The following is a 19123-nucleotide window of genomic DNA, read 5'->3' as shown; positions in this document are numbered from 1 at the left end:
CAGCCATCGAGCTACCCACTGAAGGAACAACACTACCTTCCAACTGAACGAGCTAATAGCATGTAGGCTCCACTCTGCCACTGAGAATAACACTCAGCGCCAGGCTTAGTGGAGCGAAAGGAAGAATGGAGAGGGGGACAAGAAATAGAAGGAAAGGAGGAGGTGGTGGTGGCGGTTGTGTCCAACATTGCTTGCATGCAGCAGACAATGGCCTCCTTGTGAACAGCACAAAACATATTGGTATTCAGAAGGAAGACCAGATTGTTTGAGACTTGTGTATCCTTGTGTGCCCGCCTGAGGCATACACACAGCATTATGAGAAGGATTTGAGTTGACACAAGTCACAGTCGCTCCCATCGCTGGTGTGGAGGATCGGTAGATGAATTATTCAACCAGCCAGCGTTGCTCAGTTCTGACGTCTTGTTGTGTCTTATGGGGAGGTGAGGCAAGCCAGCGACAACATAGCAGCACCTCCTTTTACAAGGCGGCCGTCACATGACAGCCCCGGCACAGAGCTCGATTTTCCAGAGGACAGGGCATCATTTCAGGGAGCAGCACAGGAATAATAGCTCCCTCTCAAAATGACAGCCATCGCTGCGGCACACCATCACAGATTGCTGGTCTCCCTCTCTCTCTCTCACACACACACACACACACACACACACACGGGGAGGATGAAATGACAACCCTGCTCTGCAGTATAGCAAGGCATCTCAGCTTGAGTAGGTGTTCCTACTGGCTTAGCTAGGCTTTGATGTTATTATACCGTAACAGGCAGGCAATATTCAGCTGAAATTCAGTACCTGCTACAGCTGGGCTGGCATAGCAAAGCACAGCATTCGTAAAACTGTAGGAAATGGGAGATTGGAAGAGTGATAACGGCAATCCTTTATGCTTTGTGTCACATATTTCCTTTGGTCAACAAAAACGTACTGCTAGTATAGGCCCTATACTCAGCTGAAGAATTGTATTTCTGCAGACATAAGAGAACACAGAGGTATAAAATATGTATCTGCAGTCTCTTTAGTGCTTTCCACTTGGTGGGTGATTTAAAGTGTTTACTCTTCCATACAGGATTATTGCATCTCATGGCTGCCTAGATTAAGTAGTATGCAATACCTAAGGCTAACGCCAGGCACAAGAATACAGCAGTGCATCATCCAACGCAGTAATTTATCTAATTTATAGGGCAACAATTTGCAGAAAAATACACTTAACTGATTTACGTGTCACAAAGCTCTGCATAGAAAGGATTAAGCAAACACATTTCGTGTGGTGTAACTTAGTCGTTTATTTTAATTCCACAAATTTTTCAAAAAAATTACAAAATACTCAAATGGAGAGAACACAGGACTCACAATTTTTCTTATTATTTCTACTTTTTGTTTACATTGTGTCATCCCATGGCGACTACTAATATATACAATAAGCTTCAAGATACCAGTATATATATAAATCTTAGCAGTCAGAATTTACATTCTGCTATTGCCGCTTTGAAACAAGAAGCTAAACCATTGACAACACTTAACATCAAAGGTTTTTGGAGACACAAAATAGGGACCAAAAGGCAGGAAAAAAAGGCAAAAGCAAATGAGGAGTACATCAGAAGCGAGAGACATGGACAGGCAGAAGATGGCGAGATGGAGTGACATATTTCTCTCAGGGCTTGCAAGACTTATTTTAAGGGGGCATAACTTGGTTTAAGTTGCAAGCATCCAACATGGTTGTCAAATGTTAAAACCTGGTACCCCAAATGGAAGATATGACCACTTTTAGATACATGTAGAGCCTGTGTTTTAGCAGGTACAAAAAAAGAACATTTAGCCACAGTTTTCTCAGTATCCACGAAAAGTTAGGTCTTTAGTGCATGGAAGAAAGAGTTCTCATCTCACGGCCACAAGACCAGAGAGAAGTAAAAAAAATGGGCTGACATACGCTGGCATGACAGGTGAACACTACTCGTAACAGTCAGTGACTCGCTCGCACACACACACACACACACACACACACACACACACACACACACACACACACACACACACACACACACACACACACACACACACACACACACACACACACACACACACACACACACACACACACACACACACACACACACACACACACACACACACACACACACACACACACACACACACACACACACACACACACACACACACACACACACACACACACACACACACCACCCTGGGAGCCAGGAGGCTATGTATTTCTAAGGAACTGAGGAAGAGGAAAACAATGGGGGGAAACATAACGCACTCCACCACCATCTATCCTCTTCTCCACAGTTATTACACGTAGGCAGGTCCCCTGTAGTGTCACAGTGAACATTATTACAGTCGAGTTGGAATGACCTGGTAAAAAACAAACAGAAGATGGAAGGCAAACCAGGTCAAAGTAAGGGTACGCCAAACCATTGTTCTTGCACTGATTCAGCCATTCACACATTTAAAAAAAAGTCCCATTTGGCTCCCAATATAGTAGATAATACAATTCATTTCACCAATAAGATTTAAAAGAATGTGAAACCGTTTAGCGGATTTTAGTTGGTTCTGCCAAATTGTAAAGTCCAACAGTTAAATTCACTCTCTGTAAAATTCTAATGAAACGTTTCTTCATTTGCTGACTTAAATACTGATCTTTATGTAGTGATTCAAAAACCCAATTGATGGAGCTCAACGATTACGCTTTCAGTGCAATACATACATAATATATATATTTTTTCATTTTCCATGGCTCAAGTGTGGTACTACACACTCCACAGAAGTCTCAGTGACTTATTTATTTACCTTTTTCAAGTGTTTACAAATCATTACCTCAACGCTGAGTTTAGAACATTTCAACTGTTGGGTGCTCGTCGTAGGCATGTGATGAAGGGGATGTGTATGTGACGGCTTTATGGGTTAACGGAGACAAAAAGAATATGTGTACACAGCGATGCCAAGAGGAAGTTCACACCTGAACTGCAACACTTTCACAAACTGTTGACTGCTCACTCACATAATGCCATGGTGCTCCCCTCTTAAAACAAGGGATAATGCTTAAAAAATAAACCAAAAACAAATATATTTTGGAGGTTGAAACGACTTGGTTCGGAGTCCACACCTAGTAATAATAATAATTATAATAATAATTATATGTTTATATATACTATTTACAGACTCAAAAAACGCCATGCTGCAGCTTCTCTTTAAAATTATGAAAAAACCTCCAACAACGTATTAAAATAAATGTTGAATTTAAGATAGCACTTGTAATGTTTCCTTTAAAAACGGTCCAACCGGTCTTTTTCGTTGTCGTTTCGATAAGCACAGTGTCTTGTTCTAGCACCTACAAAAAAACGTCAGGGAAGCTTGACATGCAGGAGTCTTGAGGACGTTGTCACTACTGGCTATAATACCAAAGAAAGTCAATGTCTTCAAAAATAATAATTATTATTATAATAAAAAGAAGTCCATGATAGGAACAAAACAAAACAAAACAAAAAAAAAAAGCGACAGAAGAATTCGTGACGTCCTTTTCGGTTCAGCAAAACTGAAATTGTTCTGAGGACCTTCCGAGTGCCTCTGCAAAAGACCGTCTTTGTAACAACTTCCTGTGCACCTGTGTAGCTCCGCCTCCCCTCGGCTGGTTACAATTGCTTGTCGCTCTCCTTCTTCAGCCGGCTGAAAAAATTAAAAATGTTGGCATCAATATCAGAAACGTCATGTTAACAAGCATGAGTTCAAGTCCGTTGCTCTCCCCGGCCAAGGGTGTGTAGAGCCCAGGATCACATTAGATAATTGACACAGGGGTGAAAAATGGGTTACAAAATCGTGGGATAAAAAATAATTATAGTATAAACAGTATAAACATTGGCCGTTTGTTTTTAGGATGGTCGTTTTTTTAGGGATGCACAGATGTGTCATACATATCGCTATCGTCCGATATTGGTATCGACAAATAAATCAACCGATGGCAGTAGACGTTGATAAGCATACATTTAGCATTGTCTATGTCTGTGTTAGTTATCTGCAGCCTACCAAGCTGTAGATTCTGAACATTAATTTCTTGGATTGAAGATGTATTTGTTTCCCTGGCACAAAAGGGGGAAATACAAAAACGAAATAAACATATATCGGTATCGTCTATGGGCTATCGGTATCGGTCAAGAATTTCCATATCCCTATAGTTTAGGCGACCCCACTGTTAAAATATAAATATTATAAATGCTCATTATCTGACCTGTAGTAGTCCTCCTGGCCTGGCATATGTCCTCCATGCATATGATGGTGTCCATGGAGCCACTGCTGTTCCATCGCTAGCCTCTGTAGCTCAGCTGACTGGGCATGCATGGCCTGGAGTTGGTGGGCTGCTGACATTGGCTGAAGACCTGCTGGTAGGTCCCGTGGGTATGGAGTACCTGGAAAGTACACACACACAAACACAAATAATTTAGTCATGGAATTGCATGGCTAATTATATCCAAATAAATTGGACTGGTTTGATATTACTGTTTGGAGGGCCTACCGAAGACAGGGTGACGTAGCATCTCGTGTTCGTGCTGCGGCAGCCCGAGCAGCGCGTTGGGGTTGCCACCATGTGGGTAGGGGAATCGGGCCATGTGAGGCCCCAGGGGGTCTAGCGGGTGGGCCCCGGAACCTGGGGGACATACAAGACATTCACCGCCTACTGGGGGTTAGTATTTTAAGGTCAGGGCAAACATGAATACTGTACATATTACAGTGAGAGACACAGACAACACAAGTTTAAAAATACTCCATTTGTTCCAGTTAAATTTGTTGCAAAGATAATTAAATCTGTTACAAAAAAGATGAATATTTCAAGGCCTTCACTGAAGTACTGATAACATAAGTGTGGGTGCATAATGAGCAGGGATTCGTCTCACCTTGGTGTAGAGGGTCTTGCTGGTGCAGATGTAGGTGTGAGTGGATATGCGAGTGCTGGTGGTGATGTGGCGTGACGTTGAACATCTGTAGGCGGGCGATGGGGTCGTTGGCCACTTGGGCCATCCTCTCGGCGTGGAGCCTCTCGGCAGCCAGCCTCTCTGGGTAGCTCATCTCCGCCCGCAGCTGGGGCCCTCCTAGACCGAGCCGCTCACGCTCCAGAGGGTTTAGGCCCGGGTGGAAAGAGGCGAAGGGGTGCGGGCCAGCCATAGGTGGCAAACTGATGGCTCCGTGCCGGGCAAAGTGCTCCATGGGGTTTGTGGAAGGGTGCATGCCGTCCATCTCCGGAGGCTTGACTTCGAAGCCCGGTTTCATCCGCTCTCGCAGTTCCCTCTCCCGCATCTCCCGCTCCCGCATCTCCCTCTCCCGAAGTTCACGCTCACGCATGCCCGGATCTGCGTTGTACAGGCCCGGCATGTGGTAAGCCAGCAATGGGTCCGCAGGGTTGAGCGAGACAAAGAACGGATGGTTGCGATTTGTCGGGGACATGACGTGAGGGCGGGCATATTCGCTGAGGGTGCGCAGAGCGGGGGTGTCGGGACCGATGTAGGGTGGCACGGCAGCGATGGTGGTGGGGGGGCCGTCGAATTGTTGGCGCATGTGAGCCCCCATCATCTGGGCTTCCATTCTGCCCTCGTGGGATGAACTGGCTTTCTGTGTTGGGGAAGATATAGCATATTAAAGCTGCACTATGCATATTAATGCTGCACTATGTAACTTTCCTGTTCTCCTGCACAAGTGCTGACATTTGTTACCATTGAGCTAATAGTGTGGTACTACACACTCCACAGAAGTCTCAGTGACTTATTTATTATATTCACAAAAAAACACATAAGAGTTTAAAGTAACAATATAAGGACATTCATTTATTTAACCCCAAAAACTCACCGCAGCTCTCTCCGCTTCCTTTTCCCGTTCCCGTTCTCTTTCTCGCTCTTTTTCTCTCTCCCTCTCCTTCTCCTTCTCTTCCCTGGCTTTCTGCTCCACCTCTCTCTTAGCCTTCTCCAGAGCCTCTTCTCGCTTCTTGGCCAGTTTGGACGAAGCCAGCGGAGTGAAGTAGAAGTCTGTCCTGGCACACGAGTTGTACCCCCGGTCCAGGTGTTTGTAGAACCTACAGTAAGAATGGTTTGACAGACAAAGCATGTAGTCATCAGTCTGGTGATCAGCATGTTATAAGACAAATCCTACCCCTCTAAATGAAAGGTCGGCGGCTTGTGGGATGCTTGACAATTCAAAGGGAACTCAAAGGGAAACAAACTCCCTTGATGTTCCATTTTGTTGCTATGACAAATTATGCATGAAGAGCCACATTGCTATTCATTGGCAGCCTGAGAGTCAGTTAGGCATAAGGCAACTCCAGATACTTATGTAGAGATGGCTCGGTTCACTCACATCTTGCTGTAATTAATCTCTCTGCTCTCCACTGTGGATAATTCCAACCCATCAGCCACTTACAGCCCAAGGCTAATCGGCGCTTTCAATGCCTGTTTGGCTGCGGAGTCGGACATTCAATTTGCTTCCTAGATGAAAGGCTTCCGTTCTAATTTAGATGAGTGTCTGTGTTGTTAATGTGTTGGAAGGCTAATCAGCATGGCCAGACCAGACTGTTTTAAACACAGACATTTTTTATTTACATATACTGCAGAGAGTGGAAGTTAGTGCTCAAGCTAGGCATACCGTGCTGATTGGCTTGCGTGGCTGGGAGTGTTGACCACGGTGGGCTCGGGGGAAGGGCTTCTCTGTGGAGGTGGGGGGCTTTCTGGCTCTTCTGTCTCATCCGGAGGCTCTTCTTTGATGTGAACAGGTGGGAGTGAGGGGCCCGGTCCGCAGGAGACTGAGGCCGGGAGTGGCATGGATATGGAGGAGGAGGAGGGAGCCGAGGAGGAGGAGGGTGGGGGTTGTAGGCCTTGCATGGAGTTTGACGAAGAATGGGAAGGGCCACTTGGAGGTAGAACAGGGTTGAATGGATGAGGGGGGAACGGAGGCTGTGGTGGCCCATTGGGGTGTGAGGACACTGAGGGGGGAGGTAGAGGGGGAGCTGGGGGAGGCTGATGGCTGGACGACGGGGGGAGGGTTTGGGATTGGGTGAGGACTGGGGGCTGGGCTGGGGGAGGCTGAAGCTGCTGCCCCTGGGGCATGAGCTGAAGTGGAGGTGGGTGCGCCGATGGAGGATGGTGGGTGGATAAGGAGCTGAGAGGCTTGAGGGCAGGTGGTGGAGGGAGGTTGGAAGGCATCTGAGGAAACGGAGGTGCCGATAGATGTGGAGGGTGTTTGTGAGACTGTGGATTGGGCATCTGTGGGATGGGCGTGGTGGGTGGGGGCTTGATGTGAGGCATGGACATAGGGGCGGGAGGCAGGGGCTGCTCCCTTGGAGGTGGACCTGTGCTCTGGGAAGATGACTGGGACTGTGAGGGAGGAGTGTGTGGCCTTGGCTGTGGTTGGCATGGGATCGACGCAGGCGGGACCTGAGACGGCCCCATAGGGAAGCCCTGAGGAGGCATGGAGTGAGGGTGAGGGTGAGGCATGTGTGAGGGGCCTGCCTGCAGCGGATGGGACATGGGAGGCATGATGGGAGGCATGGGGCCGTGATGTGAGCTCGGTAATGATTGTTGCGGACCTTGTTGTGGCCCAAGAGGCGGAGCCTGAGTGAGAGGTGAATGTGGTGAGGGTAGCCGCTGAGGGTGGTGGGACGCCCCCGACTGGATGAGAGACAGCGGGCTGCCCTGGGGCAGCGGCTGGGGAGGTAGAGAGACAGGGGCCGCTGTCGGGGAAACCTGCGGGGGCAGCAAAGGTGCCGAGGAGGTGGGCGGGGTTGGGGCCGTGGAGGACGCGGAGGTCCCCGGCTGACACTGGATGACGGGGGGATGCTGTCCCTGCAAGAGCTGTTGCTGCTGGGCAGACGAGTCTGAGTCACTCTCATTATCGCGGGGGCTGGGGATGCTGGGGGAGGAGCTACGGTTGTCTTGGTCAATGTCCTTGGGGTCGCTGCTCAGCTCCTCATTGATGCTGCGTCCATCAGAGCTCTCGCCCTCTCCCTCACCCTCACCCTCGCATTCTGACGGCGAGTCCGGCCGGTTGAGTTCCTGGTGGACGGCGGAGACAGAAGGGCAAGTGTTTTACTAACTGGATTCGTATGGATACTTATAGAAACATGCACACAAAAACATAAATCCATGATCTCACCTGTGTCTTGGACTTTTTGGCATTAGCCCTGTCGGGCTCTTCTGTGTCCGATGCACCTTTCTCTCGTTGGCGTTTGGCATTCTTCATAGGTGAGGGAGCCTCTTCCTTAATTTTCTGCATGAAAAGAAGAGATGGAAGAGACGTTATAGAATAGTGTAAAAACTTCACCTGACTCGTTTCAAATAGTTTGTAGTCATAAAACCCGGAAGTGAGATTGAAATGGGTTCCCTCGCCACATTGTCCAATGATCTTTTCATAAAGAAATGTATGTGTTGAATTGTGGAGATGATCTTGTTGAGCAAAATGTGCCATTATAATAAGCCTATATTTGCTAAAGAGCTTATTTTCTTAATTGACAAAAACATTCTATACCGGAAAACTACAGTTATGAAAGTTCTGTGCTGGCCTAAAGACACAATAGTTCTTTAATGATGCCCAAGGGCCATGTGTTACCTTTGCAGGTTTCTTCATGGAGTCCGTCTTGCTGTCGGTGCTGTCTGTGCTTGCTGCGCTGGGCGAGGTGCGTCCACTGGAGCGCAGATCCTCGTTGGTGGGTGAGGCTCTGCCATCAGGACTGGCCGTCGTCTTCTTACGACCACTACGTAGCGTTGACATCTGCAACGGCAAGCGAGGATGGACATAGATGGGTCAGTCAGTCAGAACAACAAGTGTCTCACCCATGTTGTCCTTGTGAGAAGAATAGCGATAGAAATTATGTACAGGATGCTACTAGGTCCCACACCCCTGGTCAATTTAGCCCCACCCCCCTGGTCAATTTCTGGAATCGAAATTGTTTGCGTCAAAAATAAAGATGATAGAAATAAGAACTATAGTTTTCCCTATAAATGATGCATGCCTGTTTTGTACCCTGTGTCTAGGGAAAAGTAAAACAGAGGGGTGGGATGAAACTCACCGAGCCTCGGTTTCGTCGGGTCCTCATGCTATGCTTCCCGCTGAGTCCATCCTCTTCCTCTTTGACAGGTTTGAACATAAATGGCGGCGGGTCCACGGGCTTCTCGATGGGGGGCAGCTCACCGTACTTCTTGAAATGGATGCGACAGTCTGTGCACAGCAAGATGTTCTCCCGGCCCCCGTGGTGCCAGTCCTTGGAGGCTGAGGAAAGGGGACGGAAAAGCTAATGGTGAGATACCAGTGGAGGAGTGCAAAGCAATAGATGTGACAAAGTTCTTCCACAGTCATGTATTACTGAATCTGACAACAGATACCACGTGTTGTTATTCAGATTAATGAATGCTGACAGTGAATATAACAATATTGTTTCAATAGGGAATGAAGTTCAACTACAAAAGGTGCAATTTGTGGAAATTGCAAGTTTTGGTTGCTTTGATCACAACCATACCACTGGGAGACATTGTGTTAAGAGGCCAAACAACATGTGATTCAAATTTGGTATTGATTGGATCCTGTGTTCATCATGATATATAGAGACACACAGGGACTACAAATTTCACGCTCCCAAATGAGACAGCGGCCCCACTTCTGGTCCGTTTCAACGGTGTACTGCAGCTGCCAATGCAATCCCTATGAGAGGCATCATAAAATACCCTAATTTCACTGGTTCATTACTGAGGCTGTAGCGATTTTATTTGGTGTTCCAATAAAGTGTCCCATATATTTGATTTGTCCTTTTCAATGTCACATACCTGTCATCTCAATATACAACCCACAATGTACTATAATATACTAAAGTGCTAGCATTGTAAATCTCAAGTCAAAGTGGTCGCACGGTATATACGTCACGGTCGCGTCCCTTGAGGTTTTCAATACCCAGATATATTTGTTGTATTTCGTTTTATATGCTATGTATTTGTGGAAAATTATCCAAACAGGCTTGCAAGACTAATTATTAATACTCATCTGGGGAATTCACTAGGTAGTTGAAATTGTCAAGATATGTCACTCCTCCATTTAGCTGGGTTATTTTCCCAACTATTCAGCAAAGTTAATTATATACAACAAGTTGACAACGGTAAAACACACCGTCGGAGCTCCGAGGTAGGTTGAACATATTAGTAAGCCTGTGACATGTTCAAAATATAGACATGAATGAACAAAGTCAGTCGGGATCGGGATGTATTATTGAGAATTCCACTCTTCAAAGTCGGCGCTCGTTGCCTCGTAAAGGCAGTGACGTCCTTAAAAGAGACGGGTTCTCTGACTGCCTGCCTCCCCTCTGCTCCGTTAACATTATGGGTAACTCATTCAAGTGGTAAATTAAATTTCTCTATTGAGAAAACAACAATATATGTTGACAAAGACACTTCATACATTTGGAATTTTTTTTATTCAAATCAATAGTCTTCAGTTAATTTGGTATTATTTTAAAAGTAGGCTAACTACAGTTGAATTCCAATGGACTTCTATGGGCTGGCCTGCAGTACACCGTTCTAACGGACCAGAAGTGGGGCCGCTGTCTCATTTGGGGACGTGAAATTTGTAGTCTCCGTGTGTCTCTATGACATGGCAAGAATTAGGCCCCTCCCAATTATTTTTCAAGTCACATTTGTTGTCACATCAGCCCTGAGATGATGTGTAAATAATTCGGAGGGGATTGAAACATTTACAGTTACATTTTAAGTTGAATTGCTGAGTTGATTCCAGGAGCAAAAAGTGTGTTTCGAATACAATTCAAAATGGCAAAACAATGACTTAAACGGAAATGGCTGTGGCCTATAGAGGGAGTCATGTCATGATCCAAGGAATCCAGGGGGAAATACATTTAGATTCTACAACCTATAGGCCAAAGTGAAAAGTTGTCTATTATTATAGCGCCACCATGAGGCCGATTGGTGTAAGTATTGTTTTTCCTGTGTAGTTCTCTGGACTGTGAACATCTCTACCAAGTGTGGTAAGTAACTGTAGCGCTTACAGTTTCAGAGAGAAACATACTTAAATTGGAGTTCCCAATCAACCACACTAATTACAGTATCTTTGCCGTCAAATAATTAATGTGTTGGATGACAAGTTCACGCCCTACCTAATTGAAGGCACCTTTTTGCCCATGATTGGTGACTATAGGCAAGCACACTAACAATTCATCAGGATTGCATATTTCTAGTTACAATGTATTATTAACCAAATGTATAGGTTACAAAAAATAAATACAAATTTTAAGTTCTCACACCAACAGCAATATTGTTGCAATCGGAAATAAAGCACATTTATCTTTGTCCATTTGTGGAATAGGTAGGTAGAAACGTTTGAGACTATTTATTCAATTGGAAATAAAGCACATTTGACTAGATTAGAGTTCAAATAATAAGACGTTTATCAAACCCTTATCAAAAGCACAGTGAACATGCTTGTGCTACTTTGAACCTCAAACAGATGTTTATTGAGAGTACAGTATAACAGCAGGTACTCTATCTCTACCCTTACACCCTGCATACTGTAATCATTCATTATCACCATATGCCATATCCTCAGGTATCAAACCCAAGAGCAGAAAGTTAGTACAGCATAGCCCTGGTTATTAGCCACCCTCGACTTGGTGGCAATCATGTTAAGCATCATCTGATGGGAGAGTGGGGTTTGGCATTTGGAGGCAGCTGCGTTTGAGAGAAGGGAAGGATAATGAGGTGGAGAGAGTGAACGAGCTGTGGGCTCATGTCTGATTTGATCAAATTAGTCCTGACATCGTCTGATGCCCATCTGTCAGATAGCTCTGTGGGATGCTGGTCTCAAACTGATCCCCATCACAACACCAGTAGACATGCATGTCTGTGTGATGCTACCCTGCATGTGTTTAAAACTTATTTCAGCGAGAATATTACTTAAATGTGTCTGCTTTATTTCATAGTAGAGTGAGAATAAACAGGGTGACCTGTAACATGTGTTATTGTGTTCAGAACCATTCAAAGACACTATATTATGTAAACCTTGGTAACACACTGAGGGACAGACCATAACTTTCATTAGATTATAGGATAGTGCGGTCGTTATGTGATCAACACATTAACTGGTTGAGAGCCCCCATGATGACCCAAAAACCTAGTTAAATGTTTGTGTCAAAAATGAATATATTTTCTCTTACTGGTTGTGAAACAGTGGCGGCAGGCGTAGCCCTTCAGCTCCTGCTCGCTGTCTTCGCTGTCAAAATCATCTTCACTGGCCGAACTGAGGTCCACTGGAAGAGCACAGCAAAGGAAAATGCACATTTAAACACACATAATTATAAAACACTGATTTAAGATCACGTCCCTGCTCTGACCCGTCAAATAGGGGGTGTGGCGTTTGGTGTGCACGTACAGAACTCGCTGGACGGTGGTCGTGACGGAGTGTTGACAGGAGTGGTGGCGGTTCGTGTCTTGATGCGGCGGAAGACGGGCTGCCGGCGGTGTCGGCGGTGAGCTCGCGAGCTGGCGGCCTCTGGGGTCTTCTTCCAATAATAGTAGAAGGTTATTAGCTCCCCCTGTAGCAGCAACGACAACAAGAGTAGATGTTAAGGAAACTGGCAATAGATAACAGCATGTACAGTCAAGTTCAAAATCAATTTCAGGAAGACTGTCTGACATTATCTGGCTGCATTGAAGTGTATGATTCAACTTTTTTAAAGGTTTATATTGTTTATAATTGTTTTAAAATGTTGTAGTATATAAAATTGAAAAAATACACAACAATATAACCATGGTAATTCTGTGACGCATCAAAGGGTTAAAAAAAGATACATAACATTTTCATTAGTGGCAGTAGAAGTATCTCAAAAGAATTCAGTGTGTCAATCCATGCCAGGTTTTATAGCTGGCCGGGTGTGTTTGTGCTATGGCTGTGTCTGTCCCAGGATTAGGCTAGGAGGCTCACTGAATGCAGGGGTATTAGGATCAGTGCATTGGTGGCTGCCTGGGTGGCAGGCGGCTGAATAGGAACAAAAGAACATGTCGGGGAGAGCTTTGGCGCTACAAATAGGGAGTGAAATGGCTCCTCGCCCCTTCACTGGAAGAGTCAATTGAACTTTAATCAAACATTCGGAGGGGTGCGCATGCCAGCGAGCCAGGCGGATAAATCCAGTGCACAAAAGGCCGCCAGGAAATCAATATCCAACTGAAACATTAACACATGCAATCATGGATCAGAAAGCACTTTGCTGAGGCAGCCTGCGCAAATTAACAGCCGCTTTCCGGCCACACTCAAAATAATACACAAGCCTTGAAAATTGGCGACGGGAGTCGGGGCAATTATCTAGTTTCCTGTGGGGCTTGCTTTGCGTTCTCTCCCACACCATGAACTCTCATTTGTTAGTGGTCGTCCAACAGATCTATAATGAATTCATGAAGGGGTTAGTGTGATTGTTAGATGAGCTGTAAGTCACCTGTAATCTTTAAGGCCCAGAGGACACTCATCTACTATCTAAGGTCTGTTAAACTGCTGCTCTCTGGGTTTAATGGCTATTGATTGTTTTCCTTCCCCGTGCTTTGGCTGGGCAACCTGACATAAATTAGTACATACATTGGTCTCTACAACATGTTAACGGCTTTGCAGAAAATGGCTTAACATATTTTAGTGGAAGATTATCCAACAGCATCAGCTTTGATGAAATGGTGGACTCCTTAAAGTGGCTATAAAAGGTTACTTGCAAGGAAAAAGTATCTTATAAGTGTATAGACATGTGCAATGATAAGTGCAAAATAAATAATAATAATAATACCCACACATCAATAATGTTGGCATTAATAACATTGTAAATAATAATAAATATGCACCCCCCACACACACACACACACACACACACACACAGTTGTCTTTATCTGGACAAATAACACCATTTCAGGCTAGTTGGCCCTACCATGTTTGCTGTGAGAAAACACTGGCCGGTGGTCACGTGGTTGTTCATTTTATCTACCAGCTTTTATAAATATCTGATCAGGTGCAAGATAAGTTCTTTCTCAGTGACTGCTTTGATTGGCAGAAAGAGCTCAACTTCATTGGCTTAGGCCAGTTTAATAAGATCCCCCTTCATGTAGCTCTCAGGGGATATTCATATCCACCATTGGCTGTAGGACTCCCATGTTATCAACCAGAGCAGTGCTGGGAACATTTACTGAGGGCGTTGGACCTCGATGAAACCTTCTCAAATAGCAGGTAAATTAAGGCGCAAAGCCATTGCTTCAGCATAAAGCTAGCCCAAACCCCCAGTGCTGCTTAGCTCTCAGAGAACCAAGGACTTATGCAGTTGAGCACATCTGGAATAGTGGGATGGAATCCACATGCCTTGTGAGTGGGAGCTCACAAGAGGAAAACCACTGTTACACAGTGGACAACTAAGATCTACTTATTTGCGTTTGGGTGTCACGCACTCAAAAGATCTGCTATTTTTGGCACAACCCCAGTGCGCAACCACATATACAGTAAATGTGCTTAACATAATAAAAGGCCAGTTGGATGATGCGGGAGCGATGCAGTTTCCATTAGTGGAACTGGGATTCCACCAACTGGCAAAAGATATTTGCAAGTTCCACTTCAAATGACATTCACACAGAGAAAACACGGTATAGACTAACACTTCAACCAAACGGCTACTTATGATTCATTAAAAGTCAAAATGTGTTTGTGCATCCATGTCAGAGCAGGTAGAGAACATTACATTTAATATTTCATCTTCTCCAGCCAGTCTGCCTGCCTGCCATCCAGACAGGCGGGCGGGCAGGGCGCAGGTGCTGAGTGAGAGAAGGCAGGCGTCCTGATGTGAAATCTAATTGAAATGTGCAGATCAAAAGTGGCGAGCGGTGCCGAGCGCTGGCTTTGCTCCGTGCTTAATGACTGTTCTCAGCAGTGCCTCTCTGCCTCCCTGTGGCAGGCTGACAACCACACGGCCTCAACAACAGCTTGGCAAGATAACAGGGAAAGGTCACCCTGCCCCTCCATCACTTACACCGTGTCAAGTGCCATTATATTAGGCAGGGACTAATGAAAACATTAACTTGAGCTTTTGAATTGGGGAACAGACAGGTGCACCGACGATGAGCTTGCAAGCAGCCATGCAACCAAAAGGGAGAAAATACATTTATGGATTCCTTACAGCTCAAACTGTGTTAAATGAACAGAAATACCAAACATGAGATCTAAAATAGTCACTCACGTAAAGCAAATAGTTTCTCTTTCCATTTCTACAGGAGCAGAATAAGCTATGAGACTAGGATGAGAGGAGTTCTGCTCATTCCTGTGGCTGACGGAGACCTCATGCCGTGAATTAGTGTCAGAGAGAGACAGATTGACAGTTTAAATACCTCTACTAACCTGCCTTGTCTGTCAAGTGGGGTTTCCCTGTGCGCCTCATAAGGAGACACCGCCCGGACTCATCTGGTACTTTCAGATGTCACTGAGCCCTTGTCATGCCGGCATGTGCCCGGGGCAACACTGTCGCTTTCATTACCTTCTATTTTGTTTTCTTCCACTGTGTAAACAAGAATATCTGCTGCAAAACTAAATGTTGCCGTTTGCTCGTCACGGTCATTAAAAATAAAACATGACTAAGCGGTATTGTTCTTCCACTTTATTATTTATAGTTACAAATTCGTGTTAATACTTTTCATTAGTTCAATATTTAATGTATTATATTATATCCACCCTATTCAACCATGAGTCCCGATTTTGGGCATTGTATATATTTTTTATCGCTTTGGGTTAGGCGAAAGGTAAAAAAAAGTATAAAAACAGCTAAATAGCACTCATACGTGGAAATAGAAAAAGGGCAATAGAAACGTGATTATTATATGCAGATACAAGGTTTCAGTCTGACAGTGACGATATGCTGTATACATGACATGTAGAGTATCTCGATATAGATAAAAGATATTTCAGCATAGTGAAAAGGGGGAGAAAAACACATTGCCCTGCCCTCTGCACCACCATTTCCCCAAACCCACTAAATCATTGCAGAGCAGCACAGAGTGTGCTGCTATGGCCCAGAACACGAGATAGAGACAACATAAGCTTGGTATTATAAGACCTTTTAGAATGCTTCCATCTGCAGCAGCTTTCTGGGCGGTGGATTATCCGACAAGGAAAGGGGCTTAGCTCATATCACGACACTCAGGGCTTCCATTCCAGTTATTGCCACTTGAAATGTTCAGCTGGATGTGTTTGTGTGCAACTGACAAAGTATACAAGTTGAATTCTGTGGCTGATTTTGTTTCCTTTACATGCATTTTGACCACTGCTGCAAAAAGTGGCAAAAATGGCAAGATCATTACCAATCACCAGACAAAGATAATTTTGTCCCCCGTCTGCTCTTACAAAATAGCTACTACAAGTAATAGTATACTTCCAGTTCCCAGTGAAACCTTTTCAACAGATTGCAGTCGAATGAAATTAATAATTATCATTGGCTTGGTTGAATTATATTAGATACAGCTAACGTGTGGAGCATTAACTGACATTTTTTGGATAAACAACATGAAAAGGTGTTCCAAGTGCACCGCGGATCCATGTTGGCACAACAATTTAATTAACTTCTCTGTCCATTTCTCCCCAGATTATGCTCGCACTAATTAGCAGTGAGCTTAAATTAAGTGGATAGCCTACGGATGAATCGCGAAAAAGTTAATAAAAAAACAGAGAAGCCATAACGTCAACATGCATGTAAAACTTTTATATTTTAATAGATTCCATATAAATAATATGACTTTCTTTCTGAGGTGATTCTTTAAGTGAGCAGTCTGGGTGAGATTTCTTAAAAAGGCCTAGCTCCTCCCAACACATATTGTGCATTAACGTTTTACTTTTAATACAATAACACAAGTTTGTTGTCTCTTTAACACAGGCAATACTAATTCACAAATATCATCATTGGGTCTTGGGTAAATGTATTTTTTAGGCAAATCTTCTCACCCATTTGCTCTTATGTCATCCGATATATTTACCTGCCTCTACATTTGGAGAACCACTATACATACTGTAGTGTAGAGTAACATTTAGTGGGGGAGGTCTGATATGCAGGACCCTTTCATTGGACTCGGTGGTCCTGTGTGCTTGGGCAGGGCTGAGGGCTAAACTCATGTATTTACACACTCATCCCCCCCTGAACAGATGGTTTCTGTTTTTCCTGGCAGATTTGTGACAGAGCCACAAAAGGCCTCTGCTCTGACACCAAGCCAAACGGTTAAGGCCGTTACTGGCAAGAGCAAGGAGGAGAGAACAGGGGAGAGTTGAAGGGGTGCGTGTGTGTGCATGTGTGCGCGCACATGCACATGCAAGTGAGAGGGAGAGCCAGGACGAGGAATATACTGTAGAGACAACCAAGGATAACAATGGACAATCAACATTGAATTTACCCACAACTCTTGCTAAAGCCACACACACACACACACACACACACACACACAATTATAATTCATTCATTGGCATGGATCGGGCCAACGGTGCCGGAGATTAGCTGGTAACGGACGGACGGACGGACGGACGGACGGACGCACACACACACACACACACACACACACACACACACACACACACGGACGGAGTGCAAAACATACTCTCTCCCCATGCCTTCGGCCTGGTGGAGACAATAAGAACCATTCCTATGTTTCTCACCAAACGATCTGGGACGGCAACAGAGAGCAGTGTGATGTGATCTCTGGGTTTTGGTGGCTGATACAGAGTTGTGTAAACATCCATTAGTGCAGCCAGCCTGTTTGCCTCGCTCCCTCCTATGCAGTCTGAGGATAGAGGAGAGTGCTGCCCAGCTCACTTCAGCAAGGTGGAGGGGAATGTTTATGTTCCAGCTAAACCGAGCTGGGGTTTAACGGTGATGTATCTTCCCTAGCCTTGTTTTTGCGTTACTTCTCACTAAGCGTGGCAGTTTGTACAGTGTATACTTTCAGTGAGTGGTACTTGACTTTTGTATCTGCCTAATGCATGCTGCAACACTAGGGTAATGGTAAATGCATGACTGAGCATTTATAATGACATATTTGTAATGGCTAATAAGCCAATTTGTACCCGTTGCGTTTTACCTTAATTATTTGAATGTATTGTATGATGCAAAACAGAGCTCCAAGCATCTAAAATATTACTTCAGTAAACCACTTGGCTTGTTAAAAGCTACCACTTGATTTCCTTGCAGAATTTCTAATGGTGGGTAATTTCTTATATATAGATATACTATTATGAAAATGTATTGTGTATGTAAACAACAGGATAGAATTGTGCATGTTATGGAATCCTTTTTATTGTAATTCCACCCATGGAATATGATTATATATTTGCCTTTTACAAAATACCTCCACAGACAACTTACTCAAAAGCAGTGGCTGCTGTCAAGCAAATGATGCTAATATATTTAAAGTCATACACTTGATACTACCACAGGTGCACAATTTATTGGGCACATCGTTCAGTCAAATACAGTTCAGAGAAGGCACCGAGGACAGGCACCGGGTATAGCCGATTCAAAAATAGAACTTCAGCATGGCGATGCCTCCGAGGCCCAGGGACAGACGAGAGAAAATGAACAGTGAAAGGGTCTTGGCTGGTGGGGCAGAGTGTGTGTGTGTGTGTGTGTGTGTGTGTGTGTGTGTGTGTGTGTGTGTGTGTGAAAGGCGGTTAAATAGACAGCCGTTCCCTGCTGCGCAGTGCCTTTCTGCTGGAGAATGACTGAATAAGCTCGGCTTTCACAGGTCAGGGATGCACACGCTGAAGAATCAGCACTCATGTTTTTCCTGCTGTAAGCGCTTTTGCCAATGAAAGCAGATTGGACAGCCACAGCGGCGTTTTGCAGGGAGGGTAGATCCTGCATGTTCTGCTGATAAGCTAGTCTCCCCCCCCCTAAAACCACAACATGGCGACTACCACAGAACTCAATTACAACAGGGAGCTCTCCATGCTCCATCTAATAGGGTGAACAACATTTTGCCTACACTCACAGGCACGCTAAACTGCCTGTGGTCTGCTGAAGGAACATCAATACAAACTGCTGGTCCTTCTGCCAAACAACAGCCTTTCCACTGCGT

The 19123-nt window shown here is 44.9% G+C and overlaps 1 protein-coding gene across 3 annotated transcripts in view; it reads right to left on the bottom strand.

Moving 5' to 3' along the window:
- Positions 1-1281: 1281 nt before the first annotated feature.
- Positions 1282-19123, bottom strand: part of rerea (arginine-glutamic acid dipeptide (RE) repeats a) — a 164880-nt gene continuing 147038 nt past the window's right edge. For all 3 annotated transcript variants that reach the window (XM_080764130.1, XM_080764129.1, XM_080764131.1), the window contains 11 exons: positions 12426-12588; positions 12211-12303; positions 9070-9269; positions 8610-8771; positions 8157-8270; positions 6651-8056; positions 5862-6084; positions 4916-5627; positions 4537-4695; positions 4252-4429; positions 1282-3692 (listed from right to left, as the gene is read on the bottom strand). In XM_080764130.1, coding sequence (XP_080620256.1) covers positions 3659-3692; positions 4252-4429; positions 4537-4695; positions 4916-5627; positions 5862-6084; positions 6651-8056; positions 8157-8270; positions 8610-8771; positions 9070-9269; positions 12211-12303; positions 12426-12588 — 3444 coding nt within the window. In that variant the 3' untranslated portion in view covers positions 1282-3658. The remainder of the gene's footprint in view (positions 3693-4251; positions 4430-4536; positions 4696-4915; positions 5628-5861; positions 6085-6650; positions 8057-8156; positions 8271-8609; positions 8772-9069; positions 9270-12210; positions 12304-12425; positions 12589-19123) is intronic.

Source organism: Protomyctophum bolini, assembly GCF_963924005.1.
Source record: "Protomyctophum bolini genome assembly, chromosome: 5".
NCBI classification, from domain to species: Eukaryota; Metazoa; Chordata; class Actinopteri; order Myctophiformes; family Myctophidae; genus Protomyctophum; species Protomyctophum bolini.
The sequence above is the reverse complement of the archived record's forward strand: the minus strand, read 5'-3'. Positions and strand labels throughout refer to the sequence as shown.